Genomic DNA, 14,803 nt, shown 5'->3' on the forward strand with positions numbered 1-14,803 from the left:
ATAAATAATATTCACAAAATATAACATACCTCTTTAAAAGTGCACAGAGGCTATCTTTCATTAAAAATTGATTACTCTAATAATTATAAATTTAAAGAAAAGTTGGGGCTGGAAAGATTGCTCAGTGGTTAAGAGCACTGGTTTTTCTTCCATCAGTAAGCAGAGTAATACATGTAAATATAATATATAATATATTTAAATTTACTTTTCAAAATTTAAGTGCTCACTACTTTGGCTATAAAAACTATTATAATTGTGTTTGTATTGTCCACTTTGTATTAAAAGCTCATTTAATATTTTCTTTATAAATCTCTCTTCAAATCTCTTTCACTTCCTAGCATCTGAAGTTGTGAATTCTTCCCGTAATCAGGATCCTCTGACTCAGGGACCAGGAGATTGCCTTCCTCTGTGAAAATGGACATAAATGTGACTACCTGCTCTAGAGACATGAAAAGCTACTGCACATATAAAATGAGATGCAATGACCTATTGAACAACAATTTTCATGTGTAGACTTATATTTCATGTAAATCCATGAGCAAACTGGTGCTGTGCATTTGTATTTGAGTGTTTAAGTATGAGAAGACAATAACTGGAAGGAAGAAAGACCAAAAAATGATGTTCAGTCTTGCCCTGAAAATCCTCTACTGTGCACAGCAGCAACATGCTTAGACCAGATTCTCCTTGAAGATGATTTGAATGTATTAGTTTGTATTTATTATTGGTATTTGCTTCTGAGATAAAGGTTTAGTCCACTAGCCCATTCTAGTAAATAAGATAAATTCACTGGTACCTAAAGAAAGTTATCAACACTAACAGAATTTTGCATTTGTTTGTTTTTTTCTCCTTTCAAATTTCATTAGTGCTACTTTTATAACAATAATAACAAGAACAATAATAAAAATAATAAACCAAGTTTTTGAGAAGATGTAATGAGATACAGTGAGGGTTTTGCCTATATACTGTGTGTGGATGGCATCCTGCCAGACTTTGTGTCTCACACTGCAAGCTATTTCTGTGCCTCCAGTAATTATTTCCTACTCTTTCTCTAGAGGCTATGGCTCCAGTCTCATACTTAGCAGAGGATGGCCTTGTCAGGCAACAATGGGAGGAGAGGCCCTTGGTCCTGTGAAGGCTTGGTGTCCCAGTGTAGGGGAATGGGAGAGGGAGGAGGCAGGAGTGGGTGGGTAAGTGTTTGAACACCCTCATAGAAGTAAGGAGAGAGGAAATAGGATAGGGGGTTTCTGGGAGGCGGGACCTGGGAAAGGGGGATAACATTTTAAATGTAAATAAAGAACTTATCCAAAAGAAAAAGAAAAGAGAAAAAGAAAAAAGAATAGACTCAGGACAAAGGTGTAGGGAAAAGTGATGCCTTAAACAGTCTACAGACCTGTTTCTTATCCATTTAGCTTCATGTCTATGATGCCTAAGAAAGAGATTATGTCAAACTATTAACTATATTTTAATTCAAATAAAAAACATAATTATGTTATATAATGATCTAAATATGCCTTTGAATTGACTTCATTTGTTGAAACTTATGTCTCCCATCATAAGTGAATTATTAGAGATTACACAAACCTAAAGCTGGGAGATTATAGCAACAGTACCATGTATTGATGATACAGTTGAAAGTTCAGAAATATCATCCCGATAATGAAATTACATTGCTCTAGTTTTATCTGACCATGTATTCATAATGGTAAAATAGTGAATTTCCAAGAGAATTTTTCATAAAAAAGAAGTATAAAAAAGACTAACACTGCGCATTTACTCTAGAGTTATTATGAGACCTGTTCAAAACATTAATTCATCACTATTCAGTGCTTTCAAAATGGATCAACCACTCATTCATGGAAGACATAGCTATAAACTGTTGAGAGTATGTGCATAACTCTCCACTCCTATTTAAAATCCCAAATTGTCTGGAGTCAGTAAAGACAAAAGTATAAAAAAAATCCAAAAACTTAGAAGATCTGATACTAGAAAAGAAAATATGCAGACACTATCACAAGCCAAATGGAAAAACGCTAGTTTCCAGGGATTTGGTAAATTTTCATTTTCTTCCCATCTATGAGAGAGCAGCAATTGTTAGAAGGCAAATGACAAGGATAACAGTCATCTATCCTCAGAGTCAGTCATCTATCAATTAAGTATTAAAGTTTTTGAAAGGCTTCTCTCAGCTTGGCCTTCTTCCAAATATCTGAAGGGCAAAGCACATTCTGAGTTAGCAGTCCTTCTGCAAGCTCCCGGACATCAATCACAATGAGTCATGACAGTACAAAATGGACAACTCTTGTCAAGCTCAAAGACTAACAGATATTTTCAAGTTAAGTGCATAGGTTTTGCAAAGGACTGCTGTGAGAGACAGGAAGAGATGTCTGTCTGATGTAATTGTCCTGAAAGTGGAAACTGCATGCCATGAGAGCTATTGTACTAATTGGGAGTGAGCAACTGAAGAAGGATAGTTCAAAGGCACCGTTCCGCAAGTGAATACATTAAGACTTTTCATTACGGTGACTTGCACACTCAATCTGCTACTATTATCACTAAGTCCATTGAAGGAAGAAGCCTCAAACTGTCCTTGAGTGAAAAATCAGGTCTACCTTATGTTTTGTGTGATTGATATGAACATATCTCAGAAAGACCCATTGCTTAGTGTCCGATGAAACAGATGGGGTGATAGACAATATCTGGAGGCATGAAGGAAAGGGCTGGGCTCTAAAACAGGCATTGAAATGCTATTGAAGAGTAAGTCTTTGCCCCCCCTACTTGTTACTGACTGCCCCTTTCAGGGAGAGATCTCTAATTGGCGCAGTGATTGAACACTTAGGTGACAAAGAATAAGGAAGCAAGCAGCTTTGACAGCTGCGAAGTGATAATGGGAAATTTTTAGTCAATGGCTATGATATGCTTTTTCAAGGCCCGATGAGTGACTAATACATAGTGTTTTCATATGCTATAGACAAATAAGAACCATGTTGTATTTAAGTCACTATATTTCATGTTGTAGCATAACAAGCAAGACAACCCAATGAGTGTTTTTTCCCCCATATTTTCCTGTTAGGACATTGTATTCAATTGTCTATTTCTAGCAATTTCAACAGAGAATTTATCATGTGTTAGAATAGTAAACCTAATGTCTCAAAATATTCCAGGTTCACAGGATAAAATTAAAACTTCTCCAGAGAAATTCTACAGATTATGTGTAACTGGGAGTTACTATCCTTTGACTGATGCTATGGGAATTAAAACTAACTGCTATCTAAATTGTAGTAGAGTATAGCTTCAATATTAACTCATCCTTTTAGCCACTGACAGTACTTTCTGTGTTTCTATCTCCCCCACTTCTAAACTCCCTCCCTCTCTTTCTGTACCAGGACCCAACCCATCTATCTATCTTTCTCTCTCATTTGTAGATGTTTCAATGTGCAACATCCAACATCCTTGAAGCTTTGTGGCATTGCACAAGAAGGAAAGTATTTTTGGAGATGCCTCAGATCATCTAGGGTCTCCTTCCTTTCATTTCTCCTGCAGCAATTTCTGCTTCCTTTCCTGTTCCTTTTTGCTTCCTTCTGTTTGAAAACCCTGCTTGCCCAACCTGAATTAGATACCAATGAAAGAGAGCAGTGAATCACTTCATTTACGCCTCATCAGTTTTATTAATTCTGGTGAGATTTTTTTTTTTTTTTGCTTGTTTGTCTTATTTCCATCTGGGACATTTCCCAGTGTAATCTGCATTGTGGCACACTGAAAGCTGATTTTCAAGTGTCTCCTTCTCTGAGAATTTTAATCACTCTCTTGTCTAAATACATGTCTCAGAAGATGTCTTTATAGCATGCAAGATCTCTGTGTGTGGTTTTGAAGAACTAGGAAACAGTTGAGCATTTTATCTGTGTCTACTCTAGCTGTGCTTCGCTGGCGATACAAGCAGAAAGATTGCCTATGGTCATAAAACTGTATGGTCAAGAGCAATGCACTGCGGCGTGCTGCCTATAATTGCATTTTACAGAGCGGGTTTTTTTTTTTTTTTTTTTTTTATAACAAGCCCAAATCATCCATTTGTTATTCCATTCCATTTCTTCCTCTCATCGCATTACATTCCAAAAGATAAGAGGTTTTATAGCTGAAAATAGTCTCTTACCAGCATAATTGCTGAGTCCCTTTCTCTTCTTTCTTCTCCAATACAACCAGATGCTAAAACCCATCAAAATTACCCAGCAGGCACCACCAATGCCAGCTATAAATGCCGGTTGCTTCACGACATCAGTGATTTGCTCAGTGATGCTGTTATTGTTTTCAGTAATGACAACTTCATTACGTCCCCCTACGGAAGGAACAATGGTGTCAGTAAACATTAAGGCAAATAATAGCAGGAATACAAACACGTTCTACCAAAGGCACAGACATGTCCTTTTAAAGCTTAGCTGGTATCTGTTTTATGCAGAGGTTGTCAGAATTACTGAGAAGAACACTTTTAAGTTTAAAAAGAACTACTGAATTATGTGAACGCCATTAGAAGGTTCTTCCTTCCTTCCTTTCTTCCTTCCTTCCTGCCTTCCTTTCTTTCATTCTTTCATTCTTTCTTTTTTCTTTCCTTTTGAGAACATTCTCTATTATTACTGTAAAATGCATTTGTTTTTAAATCAGTTTTGAAAGGGAGTCTTCCTTCTCTCAGAGACAGGTGTCAAGCCTTTAGCTATCTTGGGTTGTCTTAATTGAGCTTAGTTATAAAATGGGAGTATTGCTGGTAAATGGCAAGTGAAGCCATTCACTCTACAACTTCCCACGCATGGGAGATTTACAAATCAAAGTATGACCCAAGCCTCAAAATTGCAGAACTTGAGGTATTTTGCTAGAATGAGAACTCACTGTGATCTACCTAGGGTAAGAGGAGCACAGCTGAGTCACATTCAGCATATAGAGTTACTTTGAGAGTCTTTCCAGTGGTTTTCAGACTTGTTTGGCGAATTGCTTAAGATGGAAGATACTGTAGAGCTCAAGTAATTTCTTATCCACCCTACTTATATTTGCTTCTAAGAAAGAAAATAAAGACACATTCCTGAGCTCTCCTTGCCATTCAGTGACAGAATTTGAGACAATGGTCTGTAGACAGGAATGAGTCGCATTGCTTTCAGTTCTAACCCTTAACTTTGCAGTGACAGGTCTCAGTCCTCTTTCTCATTCCTCATCTGTTCGCAACCAATGTGTGCTGGCATTTATTGTGTCTTTAAAAAGTAGAAAAATTCTTGTTTGGAAGAAAACAAATTACTGAATGACTTTGGAATAGAAAGGGCAGTCACCATTCTTCAAACCCATATTTAACTGGGATACAAGTTAAGAAGCCAAATATTTGTTGTTGGTAAATAAATCACTTATTATAACTGCTAGAATTTTCATATATATATATATATATATATATATATATATATATATATATATGTGTGTGTGTACATATATACTTATATACATATATACACATATAGAGATACCACACACACATATATGTATATGTTTCATTACTGAAAATATTTTATGCTTTTTCATTTCTAAAATAAATTCAATTACATAATAAACCTCTCTTGTCTGAAATATGTGCATTGCTAGATGTATATATAAACAGAAAAACTGTGTTTTAATATCATATTTTAAATATGTTATCTGGTGACTTTTTACCCTATTAGCAGTTACTTACAAAGCCAAAAAAAGAAAAAGAAAAAAATCAAACAAATATCAACAAATCCTAACACCCTGATAGAGAAAGAACACTGCAAAGAGGAAGAGAAGACTTGCATTATTTTAAGGGGAGTCATTAAAATGTTTCATTCAGCTTTGTGCTGTATTTTTGTAAGTCACGGTGTATTATACTTCTTATGCTGATGGTTGTTAAAGCAATGTTCTCAGTTGTCCTAAACAGAGCTGAGATAAGGCTGCTATTATTGTCCTTGCATAGGCATGCTCTATTGTTCTTGCAGACAGAAAAATGTAATGAAATGTAGTATCTTCCTCCCATTGGAGAGTGATGAAGAACAAAGTAATTTGTTGGAATGAGACTTAATTAGACACATCAGTGACAATCATACCTATTCCTGTAACAGTACATAGTTCTAATGATCACCAGCTCTCCAGAATGAGTATCAAAGATGAATTTTTTTTAAAAAGTTTTATTATTAATGACAATTATTGGAATTTATATATTTGTTATTTGAACTACTATTTGGTATGGATAAATTTCTTTCACCTTTTGTCTGTTAGTTTAATTACACTGTTTCACATGAAATCTGCTTTCACATAGAAGATAGTTTAAAAAACAAAAACAAATAATAAGAAAAATTTGAACCTGTGTAAGGTTATGCATCCCATTTTACAGTATTTAAGTATCGGTTCCTTCCCAACATTGAGATGGAATAATTAAAATTTTGCAGAGTCTGGCATATCATCAGTCTAAAATGATGAAGCATAAACTGCATCAAATGCCAGTGCATGACTTAATTAGTAAAGGGAGAAGAAGGTAAGCTTGGGTCGCTTTATGTGCCTCTTCCAGTATGTACTGTACAATGGGGGAAGCATAAATTGAAACAGAAAACGAGATTAGCCATCATTAAGTCACTATTTGGCTGAGAAGTAGCAGTTGTGTAAAGCGCATTATCAGACAAGATGTGAAGCTTGATATGGAAGGATAATTAAAGAAACAATTAGCAAGTGTCTCAGGACAGCAGTAGATATTAAAAAGAAGCGACTCTCTGGAGGACACAGCCTTTTCTGGGTCGAACTGGACTTACACGTGTGCATGTCCTCATTTCCAGCACTACACTACTGTATTCCATGATTGCCTCTTGAGCATAGCTTATTCTAATTACCTGAACAGGATACAAGGAAGTCATTGGTTTTATTGTTTTATTTCTAGAAAAATTTGAACACTTGTTTTCTATACTAAAACAGAATAAAGGGTGTTTAATCCAGTTAGAGACTCAGTCTTCTAGAAATAATGCAACTCAATAGAACTTTGCAATTTATTTAACAAAATCTAAATTGAATCTATAACTTTGCTAGGATACAATTGTTCTGAGAAGAACTGGGCTTGTTAGGACTTAGGACTTTTATATAATGTTTTCTTGGTTCCAACAGAAACAGGCCTGCAAAATATTGTGAGTAGACAACCACAAGGAAAAGAGAAGAAAATTTCCATCGCCTTGAGAAATATCTTGTTTACTAAGCACAATAGACAAATAGGCATAAAACGAAAGTACAGTTATTTTGGCAATCTTACTTATTTTTGAGTAAGAAAAAACATATTCAGTAAATACACTTTATGTTTGTCTCCCTTCTAGGAGGTGTCAAGAACAATTATCCTTTTCTTCTTCTAAAGCAAAGTGTATTTTTATCCATCAGCAATGATGTCATTTAGAATTGGAACCTACAGTGAAAGGAGATATACTCGTGTATATTTTTATTCCATTTCATCTTGGTTAGAGACAGAGTCTCTGTATGTAGCTCTACTGGCCTTGGGCTCAATGTATAGCCTATGCTAGTCTCAATCTAATGAATATATTCTTCAGACTTCATAGTGACGAGATTACAGGCTACAAGTATGTGGCACCACACCTGGACCTTCATAATCTTCAAAATTCTAAAGTCTTTAAATAAAGTATATACTTGTGCATACACATGTATGGAATATATGTATATTTAAATCCTTTTGAGTATACCTGTATTTCTTCCTAACTCCAATTTATTTCAGAAAAATCTCAGAAGGGCAAGTTTGTAGGTTTCCCTCAGGTTAATGAATTAATTCTGTCTGAACATCTAATTAAGGATGGAAAGGCAATTTAGAGAAAAGGTAATACTTTAACTTTTCTCTAAATGCCATCCATTTAGCAAACAAAGAAAAAGTCGAGAAGTCTAAAACATTTAACATTATGTCTCTATGCGGGAGAGGAAATAATCACTCAGATATTGGTGGTATCCTGTCTGAATATCATTTATATAAAATCAGAAATTAAATGAATGCTTTATGAACTCTTAAGGAATGTATACTGTTTTTTCTATGTATTGTCTATATGATGTCAATAAGAATGAAGGAAACTGAAAGAGTTTAAAGACTAGAGCTGTAGCAGAGAAGACTTCACTGATGAGCTTTTAGTTCCCTTAATGACATCTTCAAGCCCTGCATTGTAAGCAAGCTAGTAGCCACACTGATAATCCCCTACGTCATTTATATGACATGTCAGAATTCACAGCTTCAAAATGCTCGAATGATAGAGAACTTAAAGGAAGCCTACATGTAAAAGGGAACCACTTGAGGACAATGTGCACTAATCTTCAAGCAATCCCCTGTTGATATCTTTAGATGAGTACAGAACTCTGCACCGAGGAAGACTACAAAGATCTGGTGCAAAGCAAAGGACAAAAGATAAGGGAGGTTGTCCAGCTAATATCCAGGTCAGAGCAGTAAATTCTTGATATCTGAATTCTATTCAGTGAGTAGACCACACAGGCACACTAATATTTTTCTTGAAATTCCCAAATGGCCCCACCTTAAATTGAGCATCAAAGGGAGGTTTTGATCCAAGAAAATGGACAAAATCTAAAAACTCCTATGCAAATGCCGTGAAATGGAATGAGACCTGACAAATTCAAGATAATAATCTAGTAAGAAGACTGCTTTATAGGACAAATAGCAACAATCTCTCCTTGATCACTGACCTTTATAGTATGTCATCAGCAAAGTCCAACATCAAATAAAACATAGCCAGACACACAAAGATAGACAAGCAGATAAAAAAAAAAAAAAAAAGTCAAAACAATACGAGTTAAAGGAAAAAAAAAGAGAAGTAGGTCATTCAACATTATAGCTTTTGGAACTGATTTTATTACATTTATATGTTTGTATATTTTATCTAGTGTGGGGTTTAGGCACACTCATGTCACGCACATGTGCGGAAGTTAGAGAATAGATTGCAGGAGTTGGTTCTCTCTACTCTGTGAGTTTAAGAAATTAAGCTCAGGTTTTCAGATTCGACTAAGCATGTTTATCTGCTGAGCCATCCCACCTTCCTGAAACTTAGGTTTTAATGTAATGGCTTCTAAATTCTTATTTAAAAGAAGATATAATCTCGACAGAGGATCAGAACTTAACATAAAAGGTTAAGAAATAATGCAACTATTTAAAGAAATGACCTAATATTAGCATTTCAGATGGAGTCCATTTCAGAGCAAGAACTGTCACAGTGAATTAAAAAGAAACATGTGATGAAGGTCCTGAAATAAGCCCATTTGAATGTAAGTCCTGGTATATAATCCCTCTGGAGCAAATAAACCAGAAGATTCAGAAAAAGGGCTGGAAAGACGACTCCTCCAGTGAGGGCTGGAGAAATGGCTCTAAATTTTCCACATTTGAGAAATGATTACTCAGTTATAGACCTTGCTCACAAGCTAGAAGACTGGGTTCAGATCCTGAGAACCGATATAAATGTTGGGCAAACATGAAAACTCCTTTTAGTTCTAGCACCACAGAAGCACAGCTAGGGTATCCCCAGAGATATCCTTATTTTATAGGCAAATTCTGGATATGACTGAGAGACCATGCTTCAAAGAGTAAGACAGAAGAATGAGAATAGCTGACATCAATCTTAGGTTCCCACATACATACACACCTGTACCTACACATGTAAACATGCATACATGTACATGTAAGGAAAAAAGGGATGATAAATTAAAAGTAAGACATTCTAGACTTAAAAGGAGATGTACAAATCCATAATTATGATATATTTCTAGATTCATTGGTAAATATTTTTTGCTTTACATTTGTAGAAGACAACTATATATATATATATGCATACATCTGTGTATATAGATATATATATATATGCACACATATTTTTTCATGTGTATAGATCACAATTCACTAACATCATATTAAAATAACCAAAATTCTGCTAGGTATGGCTACTATCACTGTCACTAAATATTAAGGAAGAGACAACATCAGTCCTATCAAATATCCTGAAGAACATAGGAGAGAGACAGACTTCCCCCCTACTCTATAAAGACATTCACTTTCATTCCAAAACTTGACTGAGACATAAAAAGACAAATAAGAACCAAGAATAAAAAGAATCGCCAATCAATATCCTTCATGAACACAAATTCACAATTCTTTACCACACAATACTAAACTATATCCAGGGGCAGACACAAAGAATACAATAATGACCAACTAGAATTCATTCTCAGGAGTACAAAGATGATTTATCTTTTCAAATGATTTAGTGGAATTTAGCATATCAGCAACAAAGGTGGAGAAAGAAAATTTAAAATTAAGTTCACAGATAACAACAATGAGAAAAAATAGACTTCAAACAATTGGACACAGTGTAAAACACATATCAAAGAGTCAGGAAACACATCAGCAAAGTACACAAAAGATCACACACTGAAAACTACAAAGTACTGCTTCCCAGTGGTAAATATGTCTTCCGTAATGAAAGCATGTATTATGTTCCTGGGAAGCACTGCTACAATTACTTGGTTTGATAAATAGATTCAGTGTGTTTTCAATGGCAATTCCTTGATGTCTTGGTAGAAACTGACAATCTAATTAGAAAAGTATCTAGAAAGTGAAAAGGCCTATCTTGGCCACAGAAAAAAATTATAGAAGAAAATGATGGCATTTTCACATTACCCAACTTTAAAGACCATTTACTGTAGCAATGGAAACAGTGTGGTTTGCCATATAAGCAAATATAAATGCTATGGACCCTGAAAAGGATTCAAATACACTTATTTTACTAAGGGATTGGTCAAGAGGTTCTATCCATTCTATTTAATAAATTTATAGAATATGTGAGCCTTTCAATATCATGCAATTACCTGAAGATCAATTATCATCCCAGGAATAAAAGCTAAACTTATAAAGCTTATAGAAAAAAAAATAAAGGGTTCTGTGGAGTGATATAACACAGTTTCTCTGACAACATATACAAGAGAAAAAAACTGCTAAATTGTACTTCATTATAATGTAACACTTATCAAAAGACACTATTAAAACAGAGAACTCATGGACTAGAAAAAAATTCTGTGTGTGTGTGTGTGTGTGTGAGTGTACATATGTGTATGTTTGAGATGACTAAGAACTTCATTCAATATTCAAAAGAAGAAATTAACATAGGTAAAGTTGTTACACGAAATTAGAATGCAAACAATTTGAAGCTAAGTCCATAAAGATGCATACTTTCCATTCACTGGAATGCTTCCTGTTACAGAATGGCAATACCAAATGTTGGTGATGGTGCAGAAAAACTCAAGTCCCTTTTCTGGATTCTGGGAATTCCAAATTTTACAATTTGCCAATTGTCTAGACCTGTCAAGTAACATTAAAAATATATAATCCTATTATCTGCAAGTTCTACCTCTAAGGATTTCCTCGAAGAAATGAATACACGTGCTCTTGCAAAGCCTCACACAAGAGTGTACATTTTCTAAATAGAAAATTAGATAAACCAAATAAAGCATATTCACAGGATTCAACACCATTCAGTAAACGTGCATTAAAACTGTTTGAAAAATACATGAAAGACTCTCAAAAAAAAAAACATTGTTTGAGTCAAAGGGCAGGCATGCATTGCCATGGTCTAGATAATTTCATTCATATTCTTATCAAGAACAGATAAACATCGCCAAGATTGTTGGTGAACACTTTCATTCAGGAATTTGAATAGATGGAGCGTGAAGTTTTCTTCTCATATGTATACTTGAACTACAAAGTCCTTTTAGGGAGCTTCTCATTCTGACATACACTGGCACAGAGGAAGCATACAGCTCTGAGTCAAAATATACTCTCTAATGGTCCCCTTGTTGTTCTATCTTTTCACCGAACCACAATTACTTGTGGATCTATTGAATACAAGTAAGTTTTTAGTCAACCTTTGAAAATAAAACTCTATGGTGGTAGCTATAAGACTATAGGACACATATGCAAACAACTGTGTGAGCATATGTATGAACTCATGCCAATTAACTTACTTGCCTGTATGGTGTACTATTGCTGACAAACAGTTCTCACAAATACCTGGCCATGATCAAGATGAATACTCAAAACCACAATGTGACTTACTGTCCAGGGAAAGATGCTCAGTTCAGCCTCTGTGGACTAATACTCACCAATTATTATCGGCTGTGGTTCACTTTTTACTCCAACCCCTGCACTTGTGCTAGCTGCTACTTCCACCCGGTATTGAATTCCAGGGAACAAGCCACCTATTACGACAGAGCGAATGGCTGCATCCACAGTTTTATTGATATGGAATCGTGTTTCATTTCCCAGACACCAGATCTGTAGAAATGGGAAAGTAAAAAAGTGGCAGTATGACGTTTCCTTTCTGAGAATTTGGCTACTAGCATCAAATACATATTTGCTCACAGTGACTAATCTACTGTATAGTCTTATAAAGGTGTTCTGTCAATGACATTTGTAGCCATCCTATGTATATTTAGGTGTGTTTGAGGGATAACAATATGATAAACTGAAACTGTCACATTCTTCTATATCTCACTACTCTCGTGTGAGTTTCCACTGAGCAAATCAGAAGGTACAGTGACTCCTTTTGACACATTAGGATAGCGATGGGTGGATTCAAATTTGACATTTGTATAGATAAAATCTCTTACTTTGTCCTGCTGAATGTATCAAAATTTCTTTTATACATAACCCAATATAAATTTGGTGATTGTGTTATGATGTTAATGAAAGGTAGGTACACATTGCTATCCTACTGTAACACTTTCAAATTCATTTTTGTTATGTTACTATAAGGACATGTATCCTTGTTAAGCATGTTTGCTTAAAATGGGATCGAGAGATGAAGGAACAATATCTAATTAGAACATCTACTTGCTTCAGTAACGTACTGTAAGTTGACAAAGTTCTATTTTTAAAAAATTTAGCCTTTAGGAATAAAATTCAATATGCATCATTTTGGATAAAATTATTCAGCCTATTTTTCAACATCAATAATGAATTTCTGAAGTGAGGTAGGATCTGTGGTTAATGGTATCAGCTCTACCTAGGACTTTATCTTCCAAATTCTAGAAGTTTCATGTATAAGTTTCTATAAGTTTCATGTATAACCATGTTATGATTTAGCAAGATTTTATTATAAAAAGTTCAAAACACTTTGCATCTTAAAAATCAGTGGTAATAATGAAACAACAGGGATTTTTTTCTTTTACATGAACCATACCATAAGTTCTAAAATGAGACAATTATTTATTGCTATCCTATTAAAAATTTGTTTCAATGGGCCATACTTTTTCCTGAAGGAAAACACAACGCAAATTGGCCCAGGAATCCTCTTCACTCCCTACCCCATTTTACTTTCCTGACACTCAATTCATTTGTCCTTGACAATACAGGCAAACTTGGGCTTAGTGAGATTTTACTTCTACTTAGAACCACTCTTTCCATCACTCCCAGTTCTTTCATACTGAAACCTACTCTGCTCTCACTTCTCCAAATGAACTATATGTCGCTGACCTCAATAATGGGTTCTCATTCCCAATGCCTTCTTGCCCTTGCTTGTAATACAACCAAAGGTGACACTTCACTTTTGAGCCCTTAGGGACAGATTGTGTACCAATGGTCCTAAGATCTCTTTTTCATATATGTTTTTAATTGGATATTTTTTTATTTACATTTCAAATGTTATCATCTTTCCTGGTTTCCCCTCCAGAAAATCTGATCCCATTCCTCCCTGCTTCTATGAGGGTGCTCACCTACCCACCCACCCACTCCCATATCCCTGCCCTGGTATTCCTTTACACTGGGCATTGACCCTGGACCAAGGGCCTCTCCTCCCATCGATACCCAACAAAGTCATCCTCTGCTACATGTGTGGCTGGAGTTGAGAAAGCTCCCTGTGGGCTTCTCTTTGTTAGTATGGCTTACCTTATATTCCTGAATAATTCCATTCTGGTGGTCTGCTGGTGGAGGATCCCAGGAAACACTAATGCTTGTGCTGTTATGACTTCCAACTGTCAGCACCGTGACAGACTGGGGAGGGGCACTTGGGGCTGCAGAGGAAATAGATTGATGTAAACACTAATTTATGGTATGCGCATGCTTACTGACCATGAAAATAAAGACAAGACTTTTAAGGTTCTGCCTTGCAGTTGTCCAGCATCTGCACATAGTATTTAACAAGTGACAAATCTGTTGAAAAGTAGGCTTTGATTTCAAAGCAGCGAGTGGGAGTATTATATACTCAATTACAAACTAAACAGATTGCATTCTTAAGATGTTTTCCTGTGTTGGACAGTGTGTTGCTAGTTTTAAATCTTTCTAATGACTTTAGGAACTGGAAAAAACTCTCATCTCAGATTTTAATAAGGAGGTCACACTAACTAGGATTAAACAAGAAGTCAGAATTTAAGCCCAGAGTGTTGGAATCTAGAAGTTATGAGTTTTCCCTTTAATACTTTCTAATGACTGAGTTTCTAGAAGAATGTATAAAAACACTTGAATCAAAAATATTCTTATATGATTTATCCAAAAATGCAAACAAGAACTCTTTCTAGAGGCTGGCTTTTTTGTTTTGTTTCAGATATTTTTTACAAAGTAAAAACAGAGATGAAATTATAAATCTCACCAATAAATAAAACAAGGCTTTTCTTTCCATGCTGGGAAAAATAATTGACTATTAAGAACCGGCTTATAATTTAAGATTTAAAACATATTGCATGTGGCTGGGTAAGGGACTTTGCTAATAAAATGGAGACAGGCTCCTGTTGGGTCAGATGTAAA

General features: G+C 35.3%; 1 protein-coding gene across 13 annotated transcripts in view; it reads right to left on the reverse strand.

The window, feature by feature from the left end:
* Robo2 (roundabout guidance receptor 2) overlaps window positions 1-14,803 on the reverse strand; it is a 1,496,637-nt gene that overhangs the window by 51,012 nt on the left and 1,430,822 nt on the right. For all 13 annotated transcript variants that reach the window (XM_029544828.1, XM_029544827.1, XM_029544826.1 and 10 more), the window contains 3 exons: window positions 13,949-14,073; window positions 12,166-12,337; window positions 4,145-4,327 (listed from right to left, as the gene is read on the reverse strand). In XM_029544828.1, the coding sequence (XP_029400688.1) occupies window positions 4,145-4,327; window positions 12,166-12,337; window positions 13,949-14,073 (480 nt within the window). The remainder of the gene's footprint in view (window positions 1-4,144; window positions 4,328-12,165; window positions 12,338-13,948; window positions 14,074-14,803) is intronic.

The sequence above is a fragment of the Mus pahari genome, chromosome 12, assembly GCF_900095145.1.
Source record: "Mus pahari chromosome 12, PAHARI_EIJ_v1.1, whole genome shotgun sequence".
NCBI classification, from domain to species: Eukaryota; Metazoa; Chordata; class Mammalia; order Rodentia; family Muridae; genus Mus; species Mus pahari.